The following is a 14808-nucleotide window of genomic DNA, read 5'->3' on the forward strand; positions in this document are numbered from 1 at the left end:
AGGCGCCCCCAAACCCACCAACCCCCCGGTCCAGTGTGACCAGCCAGCGCTTTCGAAGGCAAAACATTCATGAGGCGCTTCCAGGAGGATGGAGGGCTTACTTTTAATCTACCTCCTCCCCACAGCCAAGAGTCGGCTCCCCAAGGCTGCCCGTGCCTCCTTCGAGTCAGGAGAGGCCCAAGGCACCGTGAGCTGCTGGGAAAAGGCAGTAAATGGACAGCAGCAGGGAGGAAAAATAACAAATACTGTCAGTTACAGTGTCTCATGTGACACGGCCTTTGCAAGCCTTCAGGGGGTGGTGGCAGGGAGCAGAGAGAGCCCCGCGAGCCACAAGCACAGTAAGGAGAGGCTTGGTGCAAAGATGCTGGGGCTGGGGTTTAGCAGTGCATCAAATGACTCTTACCCAGCGATGGGCAAAATAACATTTTTCTCTTACAAACCAGGGAGCAGGTGAGTTACATCTCCAGTACCTTTAGTAAAACCTGTATTTAGAACAAAAGGGAAAATCCCAGGAGCACCCAAGCTACTCCAGAGTATATCCACCAGCTGCCTCTCAAAAATGCCTGGTCTGAAGGATTTACAGAGCAAGACACATTACAAGCTATATAATTCCAGCTAGTGACAGAAAAAAACCGCACAAATTAGGTGCCAGGTGATGAGAAGATTCACACAGACAAAAAGCGAGAAGGCAGGTTTGTCCAGAAAGGTCACTTTATTGGAAAAACCTAAAATGGACTTAAAACCTGCAGCCCTCCTCCCACAGCAGTGGTTTCAATGGGCTCCGCAAGTTACCTTAACAGACCCATTACAGACATGAGCTGCAGTACAAATGTTAAAAGTGCAAGTATTCTGAACTTCACACCCACTTTTATGACCTGGCAGGAAACACAAATGCTTCACAGCTCACAGCGAATTCGTTCACAGCACTTGGGAGTCAAAACTGGCTCCCTGCATTCCCCACAGGATACAAAATACATCACTCAGGAGAGTCCGATGCAGAACATCATAGAAGGTAGGGGTGAGGTTCCTTCAAATTTATTTTATTGCAGTAAAACCTCTAAAAGGTAGAGCTGTACAAAAAGTCTAAACAGCATTATTTAAGAATAACAGCACCTTACGCTGCATTTGTTCTTATTTAAAATTCTATTTCCCAAAAATACATTCCTAAATATACAAACTATACAATCTTGTCACTTTAATGCTGGTTTCTGTGATGATATAACTTTACCCTAAAAATCTTCAAAACATCCACATACTGACAAAAGCTCTAATATACAAATGCCTTGGTGCCTTCATAAAACCACATAAATAACTTCAAAACCCAAACTGCATTTGTAGAATTGTCCGGAAAGCAAATACTTTATGGTGATCACACATCATCCGCAGAGAGTGTTGGAATGTTTATCCTCGGCCGTGTGAAAAATGCCATTTTCTCTCTAAAAAAAGATGATCAGTTGTTAATGCAATGGAAGTCTTGCCAGAAATGTCCATCATCCCCATTAAAATTTATCCCACCAGCTGTCACCACAAGGAGCAGCAGCACAACCTCTCACAACCTACACCTCTTATTTACATATCAGACACAAGGCATCCTTACAGTTAAACTCACAACACTGACCTTACCAAAAAGCCATTTCAGAAAGGCTCGGGTTTTTGGCATTCTAGGCATGTTACTTAGGGAAGCAAAGGCTGCTTCTATATTAAACAAAGGATTTGTGCATTTGTTGCCAGGGGGCGAATGATTCGGAGCACTGCCAGTTGCTTTGAGGTCACATGCAGTGCTGCAGCTAGTTTCCCTGACTCTCAGACCTCATACTTTGATATAAAAATACAGAAATTTTTGTTTAAGCAGAACAGTTAACTACTTCTACAAAGATGAGCTTTCCTCACAAGCATCTCAGTCACCCACAGAAAAATCATGGATAGCAGTCAATTTTTCCTTCCCTATACCAGTGACCCGTACTTACCTGAATGACTGTACTTCCAGAGGCTCCTTCCGACTCTGCCCTCGCAGCCTGTGGACGTCCTTGGCAGCAGCTCTCATCATTTTATCAGCTTTAAGCTCACACTTTTGTTCTGTTTTTTCCACCTAAACAAATAATGGAAAAAAGCTGTTTGTGTTTCCAGGAGAAATCATTTTATCCCAACTAATCTCTAGCTACAGCAGGATTTCAGCTACAGGTCTGAGGGGCTTGGAAATTGTTGACTCTGGAATCACAAGCCACAGAAGCTAAACTGAAGGCTTGTCAGCTAACCATTGTAATGGAGAGAGCTTTTTGTAAGGTCTTCTTCCAGCTCTTTGGTAAGAATCATGGGTGCTATCTGCACCTTTTTTGCATCTTCTTGATTTTTTTTTTTTAAGCCAGCAGATCAGCTCATGCAAGAACGTGGCAACCCATGTTCCAGCTGTGCCCCAAAGAGCACCTTGTACCAACTCACTCCTACACCCGGTGCCCTAACAACTTAGTTTCTGCCTGGTGCAGAGGTGCTGACACCGATACATCACAGAAGTTGAGAAGGAGCCCTGTACATGAGGGACAGTATGATGCGGACAGAGTAAGGTAAGTGCTAACCATGACACACCACAGCTACTATGGATTGGGAGGCTGCACTTCACGAAACAGACGGCATTTGTGACTTCTCCTGTTTGCATCTATGCTAAGGCAGGAAATCTCCGTGCTGGTAAATGCATGGGTTCAGGACTAACAGAACTCTACAGGAAGTTAAAAAGGGTTCAAACTCCAGCAAAAGTGTTAATGCTTTTGAAGACAACTTTCATAAAAGAAAACAAAATTGTTTAATGAACTGTTTGTTGAAATTCTTGGTAATTAGTTCTATCTCCTTTCCATCCCTGCCCTGCAGACCACCCTTCAAAAGCAGAATGATAGATACTATTAAGCTCTTAAAGCCAGAAAGTCTGCTATCATCTGACTTGTATAAAGATCCTATTCTAAAGCCAAGTGTCATCCATGCACAAATTTTATGCAGCCATTATTTCTCTTAGAAGAAGCAAGAGCCATAACTGCTATCTTCCTAACCCTCGCACCTGTGGGAAGGCAGGCACAGACTCTGCAGTTTGTAAACACCACACCTGAGGATAGACAGACACTCAAGGACTGCAGCTTCTATCATCAATGCTTGATGGAGCCGTAAGTGGAAGACATGAGTGACTGTAGTGCTAAGGCTTCATTTCCTGACTGTCCAAAGTACCCTGTTTCTCAAATCACGTTTCTCAAACATCTTAAATAAAATCCAAGGGCAGGTATTACTCACTCTTTTTTCCACTAGCCTCAGCAGCAGTCGAAATCTCTCATCATCTTTCACCCACTGCGGCAACTCTTTTTCACCCTGACTTTGAGCTTGTTCCAACTGTTCCTTCAGTTCTCTCAGCACCGAGATCTCCTGAACCAGCCGATCATGCCAGGTTTTTGAAGCTTGCAGGTCCAGCTCCAGGTCTAGCGAAGTGCGGATTAGGCGCTCCGTACCGAAGGACTTGACTGAAGGCTAGAAAAGAAGGGGTATATGAATACAGTGATGAGAACTGTCCCGACCACTCCCCCGTGAAGGGCCAAATAACATCATGAGACCCATTTTTCCAGAACTTCTCTTAGCACAAAGCATCTCTATTGATCCTGCTTTCCAGTCCATCTCAAGACAGAGAGCACAAACTCAAGCAAGTCTTACAGATAAGCCTTTTGATTTTGGTGTTTTCACTAAATTTCTTCCTTGGCAGCTTCTCCAAATCAAACAAGTCTTGCTTGCACACCTTGCTCCTAAGTTTAATGTCTCATCCTTAGATGAATCCACAATGCAGCAGAAAAACCTGTGTTTGTTTTTTCCAGTAACATATTATGTTGCCTTCTGCTAGTTTCAAACACAAGCTGCCTCAAGAAAACCATCTCCTTAGGAGGTCAGCATCAGTATCCCTGGGGAATTTCAGCGATTGCCATCACAACAGGCACAGGGGTTCACTGTGTGCCACGGAGTCACTACAACAGGGTCACCTGAGCATGAGACATCATTCTCCTCACCCTCTTCCCCAGCTCCTCACATTTATTATAAGTACTTCAGAATCTTGCAACAATAAGCACAGCAAAACTATTTGCGCTACTTGATCTCTGACAAGATGGAAAATACCAGGAACCATCTTCCTAAATTGATTGTTCTAAACGAGTTCCAATTTAAACGTTCCTGTCATATTCTGATACATGAAAGTAGCCTTGAGAGACTTCTCAAACACAAAGAAAAGGTTGTGAATGAAATCACGTGGCAACTGGTTTATGTTTGCAAAAATCTTCCTTTAAAACAGTTTTCCATTTTTTGCAAGTGTCTATGCTAGGAAAAAAAAAGTGGTGGTGTTTTTACCCGTTTCACTCTGACACTTCGTCTCTCCATTGCATTTCGAACGAAGGGGGGCTTTTTGGATAGTGTTGAACTGTCACTATCACTGCGATTCAGCTGAAAATGAAAGTAAAAACCACATATTTTTCATGAAAGAAATACAAGCAGTGCATACATACATTATTAGCAAGATCAGAGGGTTCGGTAAGTGATTATAAGCAGTGATGTAAGCAGAACTACGAAGTTTTGTGAAAGGCTACAGCGGACAGCTGCCACCCCAATCTGAGTGCACAACATGCAACCCATTTGGCACAGCCAAATCCTGCCACAAGCCTTGAACTCTGTCCCTTTTTGGGAATAGACTGCATGGAAAGAGAGACACTAAGTTAGGGTATAATATGGGATTCTACCCCACTGCCCTTCTCCTGTGCAAGTAACTAGGCTGGGCAAAACAGCCTAAAAAAATAAGCTCTAAGTAATAAAAAAAAAAATACTCTTTTCTAGCATCTGTAAAACATGGGGCTATTTTACTAGAGATTTCTCTTTTCTAAAATCACCTGTATTTTAAGCTAGTGGTGCAAGACATAGGTTTACCTGTAAGCTATCCCCCTGGGTTTTTCAACTTAAGAGTTGTCATGTTACACACATACAGCCTGCCTTCTTTTGTGATTGTCTCTAGACCCTTAAAAAGAGCTCAATTCAAGTAGGGTTTAATTCCCTTCTCATGTTCCTTTTCAAAGTTGGGGGTAGGGGGCAACAGGCGTGTGGGATCTGCATGTGCTGGGACACAGTACCTCTACCATCCAAACACAGGCCACACCTGCAAATTAATTAGGTTTGTTTTTATGGAAGCACCTGCTTCTGAATCAGAGAAAACTTGCACATCAAATCCGGCTCAGCTGTATTAAGAGCATGCCCACTTAGGACAGGTCATGCGTGACAAAAGGCAGTGCTTGCTTGTTTGCCAATTCAATTTAAAAGACCAGTTATTTATAGTTTAGGCTGACCCTCAATCCAGGAAATAATTGTGAACAAACATTTCAAAGCAGTGGAAGTGACATCCTGACCCAGTAGGTGGCCTGTTCAGTTACCTTCAGACAAAGCACACTGGAGACTTTCAAGCTTCCACAATTTTTTTGCTGACATTATGAGGTACTTACCTTTCATTTCTATCAAGCTTTCATGTTCACCTCATCTAAAGTCAGGTGGACACAGCTAACTCAGTTCCAAGTTAGCACACAACAGTCTTAAGGCAGCAGGAAAGGGTTGGATATGCAACTTATTCATCACTGTCTTACAGCAGCCCTTCCAGGTTAGTTTAGGCATCTCAACATGCTGCATGTACCACAAACATATGTGCACATATATATTTTATTAATTTGTGCTTAATACTATTAGTTCCAAGGAAGGATACTGTCTAGGAGGTGAGGACAGAGCAACTTCTGAAGTCAAAGGGGGAGAGAAGAAAGCAGTGTCAGGTCTCCGTGAAAAATTCAGACTAAGTGAACATTGATATCATGCATTCATTAGCAAAAACCAGCATTTATAACCTCAGGATTGCATTTTCCTTACCCGACACACATACTGACTTTGTGGTCCTGGTGAAAATGTTTTTGAGCGGATGATAGTGCTACCTCTGACAAACTGAGTTTGGGGTGGATTTGCTGCTCTTTTGTCTTTTGGACGAACTACGGTAGAAGACTGTGCAAGGGTCTCTGTGTTTGTCTCTTTATCCACCTGAAAGACAGATACTGCAATGTAAATGCCAGCTTGCCATCTTACCGATGACACGTACCCAGGGCTGTCTGACAGCCACCTGTGATACGTCTCTGCTTTCAGTCCCAGAGGCATCGCATTCAAAACCAGATATTCTTTAGCCTTTTTCATGCAGCGTGTCCTGACACTTCACCCTTTGAACTCAGAGGCTGCTACATTAACTGGATCGCTCCCTAAGGGCTCTGCATCCATTGATTGCTGTACAACACAATTGATTCCAACGAGCTTTGCCAGTTGACCCAGTACGTCAATGTGACCTGGCAATCTCACATGAACAGAGGTATGATTTTAAAGATCATTCCCTTACTTGTTGTGCATCTGCAGCAAACATCCAAATCGCTGTATGTACATGCACAGAGAGCATAGAGCATGTGTACAGCACACATATGTTAGACTACAACAACATTCAGAATTAAACAAGGTCACAGTCACATTAATGGAAACAGTTTTCATGAGCAGCAAAAAGAAGGCATGAAATGATGCTATATTAACTGTGGGACAAAATGGTGGTTTTCATGAGCAGCAAAAACAAGGCATGAAACGATGCTATATTAACTGTGGGACAAAATGGTCGAGTAGAGTTATTTAAAATATTTCAGGTAGATAAACATTTAAACATCAATGATGAACTTTCAAATAACTGTTGTAAGCCTTGCCCAGCTCAAGAGCAACCCAATCAGCTGAGCAATGGCAAGCTTAACTCATCTTTCTGTTCAAAAGGCCCTTGACTTTACCTTCACTGCTATTTCCATGTGCAGCTGGGAATTCAGACTTTCTTCTGTTTCCCAGAGTGATTTTCCGGCACAGAATTCTTCCTCCTCCTCTGCTTCATTTTCACTGATCTCGTCCTGTTCTTCCTGATCAGGAACCTCTTCGTCTTGCCTATTAAGAATAGCTTTGTTATTGAACTGGCCTATTGTGCACAATACTCTGGTCTGGCAGCAGGAGTTACCTCCTGTAAGCTGCTGGACAGAAACACATCCCCAAGGCAGCCAGTTGTACCTGGTAGGTCCTGTAGCCACTGAGATTGTGCAAACACAGGCTTGTAAGGGAGTAATTGAACCTGGAGCGAAGCTGCACCAGAAGACAACCATTACAGCCAAAAACTTCATACTGATCTTGCCTCAAAAGAAGCAAGCTGAGGGTTCAGCCATGTGGTCTGAGCTTAAGGTGAGTGCATCTTAAGGGGAGCTCTCAGGATGCCATTAATCTTAGTTTAAAAAGTGATGCTGGACAAAATTGAAGCATTGTTTTAACATCCTTTCCAGTTCCTTTGAACTCACAGCTGGCTTCTCCATCAAACCCATTGGTCAGGCTTGCTTTTTATTTCAAATGTTGGGCTTCATTAATAAAATCTGAATCTGAACCATGTAAACGACAGCCAAAATAAATATTCAAGCAAAGCCTTGCACCATACAGTGGAGCTTTCATGGACATCCATAGAACATTGTACAAATAACAAAATTAGCATAGTGCTATTGACTATTTTCAACGTTTATCAGCTTTGTTCCCATTTCCCAAGCACAACCTCCAGAACAGAAGAAACAGCATTTTTCACCAAAACAGAAAGAGACAGAAGTAGCCTCCCACAGCTCTGTATCATCTGCTTTTTTCTCTGCACATGAATCCCCAGATGCTCTGATCATCCCACAATGCTAAGACAGTGGGATGCTACCTACCAGCTCTCTCCACTAGTTAAAGTGCTTCTGCTTTCCTCCAGTTTCTTCTCCACAGCTTCCAGTTCAACAGCTGTCTGCTCTAAGAGTGCTGAGACAGAGTCCTGAGGAGATCAAGAGGTTTCTTGTGAAGATAAAACTTTCACAAACTGCAAAGTGCCCAGCCTTTCTGGTCAGAACAGCCCCAATTGTTCTTCCTCTGGTGGCAGGAGAGAGTCGTAGTCTCTACACCCGCGTTGTTCAAGCAGTCTATTGCACAAACAGTGCTCAGTCAAGCCTGTGTGAGCACACCTGGCCCACCTCCCCCAGTTACACTAGCATATGCATGTGTGCAGCTATAGGCTGAGCATATTGCATGCCATGCACGTGCAAAGGTAAGTCTGTATCTTGACTCGTTTGGCAAGTCCATTGCAGCAAGGTGAACTGTCTAGTGGGAAGAAAGGCAAGAGCTCGCACATCACTTACACCAGACCACATACCACATCCCTCAGCTTCGTGAGGAGCAGATTTCAGTAAGTATTTAGCCCAGGACAAGGGCATATCTGTAATTGACATGTTAATTATTTTGCTGCACTTAATGACATTTTCAAGTTCTAAATATAAACACAGTAGCCTTCACTTCTCATCTATTGTAACAGTCCTTCAGCCTCATAAACCCTCTCATTAGTACTGTTTAGAAGAGGCTTGTTTGATTTAAGCAGTTGTTCTTACTGTTTTTTCAGTGCAGGGTACTTCAAAGTGAATGCTTCCTTGTTTACTTTTCCTGTTTTGCTTCTGCAGATACTTATAACTAAGGAGGTTATACCAACGGGTTGATTTATCTCCGGATCTACATATTTCAGCAAGGCTAATTTGTGCTCCACCCTATTGAGAGCAAAAACACAGTTTTAGTGTAATACTAAAATGAACCACTACCACACCAGTAAGAAGAAATGAGAGCAAAAATCCAGGACTACTTGACTTCAGCAAGTTTGCCCTGTTTATCCCCATTTCAACAGCACTAATAATGCTTTATGTTTAATTATTTTTAACATTGTCTAGGACTTCCAATCCAAGTTAACAAGTGCTTCACTACAGCTCCTGTGTACAAGAATCCAGAAATATGAACAGTGCTACTGCAGCCAGGATAAATTACAGCCAGAGCTTCAAAGAAAAAGAGAAGGGAACCAGAGATGAAGACTCCCTTTCAAGAAATCTGCAAGGCTGACAAAAATCACTGCCTCAGACTGCGATGCTTTAGTTTTGTATATTCCATTCCTCTTCGTCTGCCTTGTCATTTTTTACTGTGTTACATTTAGTACACATCCTGACATATTCAAAACCAAAGTAAAACTGATTTGCAATTTATTTAATCCATGTCTGAGTGGACTCCATTGCACCAACCCAGTCCAGCAGACTGCATGCAGAGCACACCTGCTGCAAGTTAGTGTGCTCCCACCTGGAGCTCAGGTACTGTAGGATGTACATGCTGTCAAAAAAGAAAAATCCCATTTGGAAAACAGATGCTTTCCTGAACCAAAGCGTGCTTTGCAAAGCAAGTGAAGGAAGAAATGCAGAAGCACCATAAAACATATACACCTCCTGCCAAGGGAGATGCTATGGAAAACATGCAGGACAAAACATCAACTTCTGTGTAACTTAATGGTTGCTTATGTCCCAGCTCAACACACCCTACTAATGTTCTGGAGTACAATACTCCAGAAACAGTTGTATTAAAATCAACTTGCTCAGATAATACTGTGCAACAAAAAAGCTCTTCTAACAATAGAGGGTGGCTGGCAATGGCAATACGAGCACTCAAAAAACTATACTCATAGATTTTAATAGTGTAGATTAATAGCAGCTTTTAAAAAATCCTTTAGAGATCTTTAATATTCTACAGTGGCTTCAAAATTCCTGTAAGAAGTCCATTCTCAATTACATTACAACCAATTTTTCCAAAAGGAAGAAAAATAGGTAGGGTTTCACATTAAATCATGAGAGAAGGGAAATCTAGTACTCTGACAGAGTCACCAGTAGTTCTGTAACAAAACATTTATCTAATAGATTTTTTTTTTTCCTGATCAAAATAGTTATTGCAAAGAACACTATCTGGGAGAGATCATATAGCTAAGGATTATCAAGCAAACTTTCATAGAAATTGCCATACTTCAGAGTTTAAGATTTTATCTAATTCAAAAGAGGAAACAAACACAAAGATATTAAAATAGAGATTAATACTAACCAAACATTCTTCAAGGTGAGACTTATCTACAGTGCAAACATCGACCCTTAAAGTCTTCTGGCGTAAAGCCGGGTAAGAGATAGAAACCCAAAATACTTCATTGTACACAAGATTGTCTGAAGCTTCCACTGGTCTTGTGCGAAACAAGCAGCTTGTGCTTTCTGAACACGGCAGGACAGCCACACGAATGTTCCTATTGAAAAAAGCGTTGCAATCAGCATTACCGTACAGGTTTGCAGTTCCCTCCATTGCAAGAGCTTCATAAATCTGTAAGTGAAATTCATCCTAAGCACTGTGGACATTACTGTCCTATCCTATTCTTTGGAATATCAGTCAACTGAGAAAAAAGGAACATCTCATCACAACATCAGAGACATGAAGTGGCATGAGTTGCCATAGACTTCATCCTTCTGAACTTGTAATTGAACATCATGGGATTATGTTTTACATGGTTTTTTACGTCTGTGCAACTTGTCATGCTGCTAACATACCCTTTTGTAGGTAGAAACAGCTACGCAAAAATGAATCAAATTTTTGTCAGCTTATTCAGCACACAGCTGAATTTAAAAAACTTGTGCCTAGAATGAGTCTAGTAGAAGCTGTATGTTCCCCACACATGCATCTGTGTAGGTGTCCCAGGATGAGTTCTGTAGCAGAACGAACGCCTCCTCTCCACTCGATGCAGTTGCTCTGGGCACTGCTACAGTTAAGAACTTTGCTGGCTAGTGCTAATTCCAGGCAAGTCTTTTCCTAGCAAATACAGACCTTTGAGGAAAGAACTGTATCTTATTTCAGTTTGTGGGTTTATTAGTTCATAAGTGTTGCTACACATAACAAAGTGTAGAAGCATTTCAGAAAGGGTAAATTTTTAAGAGTGTGATAAAACAAAAAACAACATCTCTAATTCCCACTGGAATACAAATACTTCAGGTGTGTTTATTTCACCCACTTACACTTTTTGATCTTGTTGTAACAGCAGTGCTGGAACATTACTCAGCTGGATCACCAGTATTGCAAATTGTTTATTTTTGTCATCATATCTGAATTGGAAAGACACAAAAAAGCATTATTATTAGAAAAGTCTGCCTTGGACTCCATGAAAGAGTATTCCACTCGTTTCATTAACACAAACATCATTAAAAATTTACAAACAAGACAAAACTATAATGGGACCATGGCTTTAAACCATAGTTTAAAACAAAACCATATTACATGGAGTTTTGCTACCAGAATATCCAGAATTTAGAACAGTCCAGAACATCCAGAACTTAGGAATTCAGATGCAATGGACTACAGATTTGACCTAACACACATTGCTTTTCCTGGGGTCTAGCTAAATTGCTGTACTGTAACTAAAACCTTTTGAAAGGCCTTATATAATGACTGTAATATAAAAAAGTTACAAGTAGAAATACCTGAAGTACAACAGTGAAGATGTTATGGGTAACCATTGTTTTACTGTTGATGGCCGTGACAAGAGTTTTGCGCTACTTATTTTTCCTGAAATCATAATCTTCCACAAAGTCATTTAAACAAGATGCCTCTGTGCCTACCTTCCTATGCCTTACCCACTACTTGTGGGATTCACGTTTGGTCAATGATTATGAGTGCCATTTACTCTCAGCAGTTTTTCCCCCCACAAGCTGCACACTAAAGGAGACTGCAAGCCAGCAAAAGGCTTTCTCCAGCCCAGCACTGTCAGTGCTCCCATGGCTAGTTTGCACCCTCATACCACACTATCACCAGTTGATTTCGACTGACATGAAAGAGGATAACTGGGCCAAGGACCTCCTAGAGTCGAATGTAATTCTCAATTACACTACAAAGAGGGCATTAGTTAGTTAATACTAATAGGACAGGATAAACAGGGTAAGAAAACAGAAAGCACTATCTTTTAAATCCCATGTATCATTCTTTCCATCTGAAGGAAAATCCAATAAAAATGTGTAGTCCTTACCTCATTGCAATTTGCACCTTAGCTGTCCCAACTGCTTCTGTATCATCACTGTCAAACACCATCACCTCTGACACACATGGTCTGAAAGAAATCAAAGACAATTAAGGACTTGATTTTCCTCTTATTGAAGTGCTAGCATTTAGGTGATAGAAGATCTTTTCCCTTCCATTCAGGGGTTGGGTATATGGATTTTGTAAAATTGGCAGCTAAAAGAAAGCCCATTTAAGAAGTAAGTGCAATCATCCTTAGAGGTATGTATTACAGTGCTTATCAGCAGAAAGTCATATGCCTTTCCCCTTCACTGCCAAAAAAAGCCACACAAAAGACTGTGCAAAAATAAGGTAGTGGGGGATTTTTAAAGGGTTCCCCTGACTGGATTTTAGTAAAGACAGCTGACTGCCTGCAACAGAACTTAACAACCGCAATCCTGCCCTGCATCATGACAGCAAAAATTCTCAAATTTGATTAGATTTAAGTCATTCCTTTGTTTCTTTAGGAAATCAAACTTCCCTAAGCACATTAAAAGTGGCAGAGTACACTGACTGGTCTTCCTTGAAACAGCTACTTGCATCATTTTCCTCCCAGTGTACTCCTCCTCCAAAGTTTTATGCACTGAAAGTCCCCAAAACTACATTCATTGTCTAACTGACTCAGAGGCTATGCTGTAGCACATTAAAACAGGATCAGCATTCTTCTCTTCCAAGTATTTTCCATATTACTTAGCACTCTCTTGTATTTCATTACATTTCAGCTACAGAGGACAAATGTATTGCTCATCCTACCCTCACCATTTATTATAGGCATCAAAATGATACTGTAGTTATTACAGAGGTTGGTAAGTCAACAACCCAAAGAACACTAAGTAACATCAGATGTGCGAGTGTGCACGGGATACCTTCTGTAATTGTCACACATTTTCCCTCCTCCCCTCTCCGCAGAGCTCCTTATCCCGTTGAGGGGACATCGAGGCCCTAAGACACCCAACTGTCTGACTGCCTGGCTTGCGCCCATGCGGTCTACTATAGAGAAGCATTGCACATTCTTGTCAAAGTGAATTGTGCTGTAAACATAAAAAATTACTCATTTATCTAGAGAATTAATGAAGATAATGAATGAATGGGGGGAGAGATAAGAGATGAGCAATTTTTCACCTCTGCAGTTGCGCCTTGCAACAAATGACCCCATAATTCATCTCAATGCATATAAATAGTATGAAAATAATAAAATAGTAAGAAAATCCATGTTAGATGCAGCCAAACCAGGTATCAATAAGATCAGTACCTTCCAGTGAACTTTCTGTCAAACCACCCCAGATAGCTTTAGCAAGCAGCAAGAGCAGTGACGCCCAGCTCTGGCTATAAGCTGTGCACTTAGGGGGAGAAGTCCCGCAGAAATCACATACTGGATCCAAGCACTCGGGAGCTGCATCGCAGCACGTACACATCCATGAGGCAGCTCAAGGTGCTTCTGCTGGCTTCCTTAAACATCCCAAAGCCCTCTCATGCTGACTGAGGGCTGTCATTGACACCAGAACGGCTGACTGACAGGAAGGGAACTTTACACCTGCCAGATGGCTCCGCTACCCCCGTCAACGCAGCAGTCGCAGCTTACCAGCACTTTCACAAATAGACCAGCTGTTCAAACAGTTCTCTGCGAACTTGCTTTCAGCTACTTCTATTACGGAAAGCATAGGTCATTTTCATAATCAAATTCAACCTGCTCATAGTTTTTTCAGAAGTATTAAGAAATCTGAGATTGAGAACTTTAGCCACCAAATTACAGAAAAGATCATAACCAGCATTATTCCAGCTGACTCCTGTGTGCAAAGCTGAATCATTGGCTTCTTGCTAGAGAGAGATCTGATGTCTACCTTTGTACAGATGCCTCATATACCCCGCTATCTCCAGCAACAGATTCATCAGACACTGCCGCTGACACACACGCCACCTTCAGTGCCGTCCCTCCAGCTGTATTTATACCTATCAGAAAAGCACAGAGGAAAATCAAAAACAGGCGTTAATGAAAACCAACTGTCTGGATCAGGAGCAGCTTTTTTCTTATCCTCCCCTTGAATTGCATTTTTTCCGCACCCAAGTATTGTTAAGCAACAGCACGTTTCTGAAGACAGAGAGGACACAGGTAGACGGGCTGTGCTCATCAGCCACCGTCAAGTTAGTGCTTCAGGAAAGTGCCCGACTGCCCTGGAGAACAAAAAGCCCCTGGTCAACCAGAGGAACAGCTTGTCTGGTGGAGGTGAGAGCAGGGCTTCATTGCACAGTCAATGCCCATTTAATACTTGGGTCCTGCAGTAGTGTACCACAGACTGAGGTTACACACCGGTTGTGCTGGGTGCCTTACAACTGGCCACCCCTGGCACCTCCATGGGTGCAGGTCCTCGCAGGCAACACGAGGAGAGGCTTTCAAAGCACCCGAAGGGCAGGGAGGTACCCATGACAAGATAGGCAACATGGAGAAAAAGCAGAACTTGTGAATTCCAGTGAAGTTATAAATAGGAACCAATAAAACAGCTTCTCTGCAAGTCACCCTTAAGCAGGCAGTAGGCCTTCTGGTCCTAGCTACCCAGAGAGCAGCAGCGAGGCGAACGCTGCTGACCAAGCTCTGCCCATGTATGGATTATGCTGAGGGGTATATCCCACCTGGAGAGCTTATACCAAAAGTTTAGCTTCAAGGAGGGGAAACAGCACAAGAAGTACACCTGCCTACCCCTGAACTCAAAAGGACGTACACAGGACAGAAGATGGGTCCAGAAAGACCAGGTTAACTGGCTAAACATGGAGAGAAAGAGAGATTATAGGATTCAAAGTAGCAGCCAC

General features: G+C 42.2%; 1 protein-coding gene across 1 annotated transcript in view; it reads right to left on the minus strand.

Moving 5' to 3' along the window:
* Positions 1 to 759: 759 nt before the first annotated feature.
* The window catches only part of WWC1 (WW and C2 domain containing 1), a 38961-nt gene continuing 24912 nt past the window's right edge, over positions 760 to 14808 (minus strand). The window contains exons 11-22 of the mRNA XM_009586639.1: positions 13845 to 13953; positions 11975 to 12055; positions 10971 to 11057; positions 10018 to 10210; positions 8505 to 8657; positions 7797 to 7897; positions 6852 to 6999; positions 5914 to 6078; positions 4366 to 4458; positions 3274 to 3504; positions 1968 to 2089; positions 760 to 1436 (exon numbers count right to left, since the gene is read on the minus strand). Coding sequence (XP_009584934.1) covers positions 1370 to 1436; positions 1968 to 2089; positions 3274 to 3504; positions 4366 to 4458; positions 5914 to 6078; positions 6852 to 6999; positions 7797 to 7897; positions 8505 to 8657; positions 10018 to 10210; positions 10971 to 11057; positions 11975 to 12055; positions 13845 to 13953 — 1550 coding nt within the window. The 3' untranslated portion in view covers positions 760 to 1369. The remainder of the gene's footprint in view (positions 1437 to 1967; positions 2090 to 3273; positions 3505 to 4365; positions 4459 to 5913; positions 6079 to 6851; positions 7000 to 7796; positions 7898 to 8504; positions 8658 to 10017; positions 10211 to 10970; positions 11058 to 11974; positions 12056 to 13844; positions 13954 to 14808) is intronic.

This window comes from Fulmarus glacialis, unplaced genomic scaffold, assembly GCF_000690835.1.
Source record: "Fulmarus glacialis isolate BGI_N327 unplaced genomic scaffold, ASM69083v1 scaffold26551, whole genome shotgun sequence".
In the NCBI taxonomy this organism is placed as follows: domain Eukaryota; kingdom Metazoa; phylum Chordata; class Aves; order Procellariiformes; family Procellariidae; genus Fulmarus; species Fulmarus glacialis.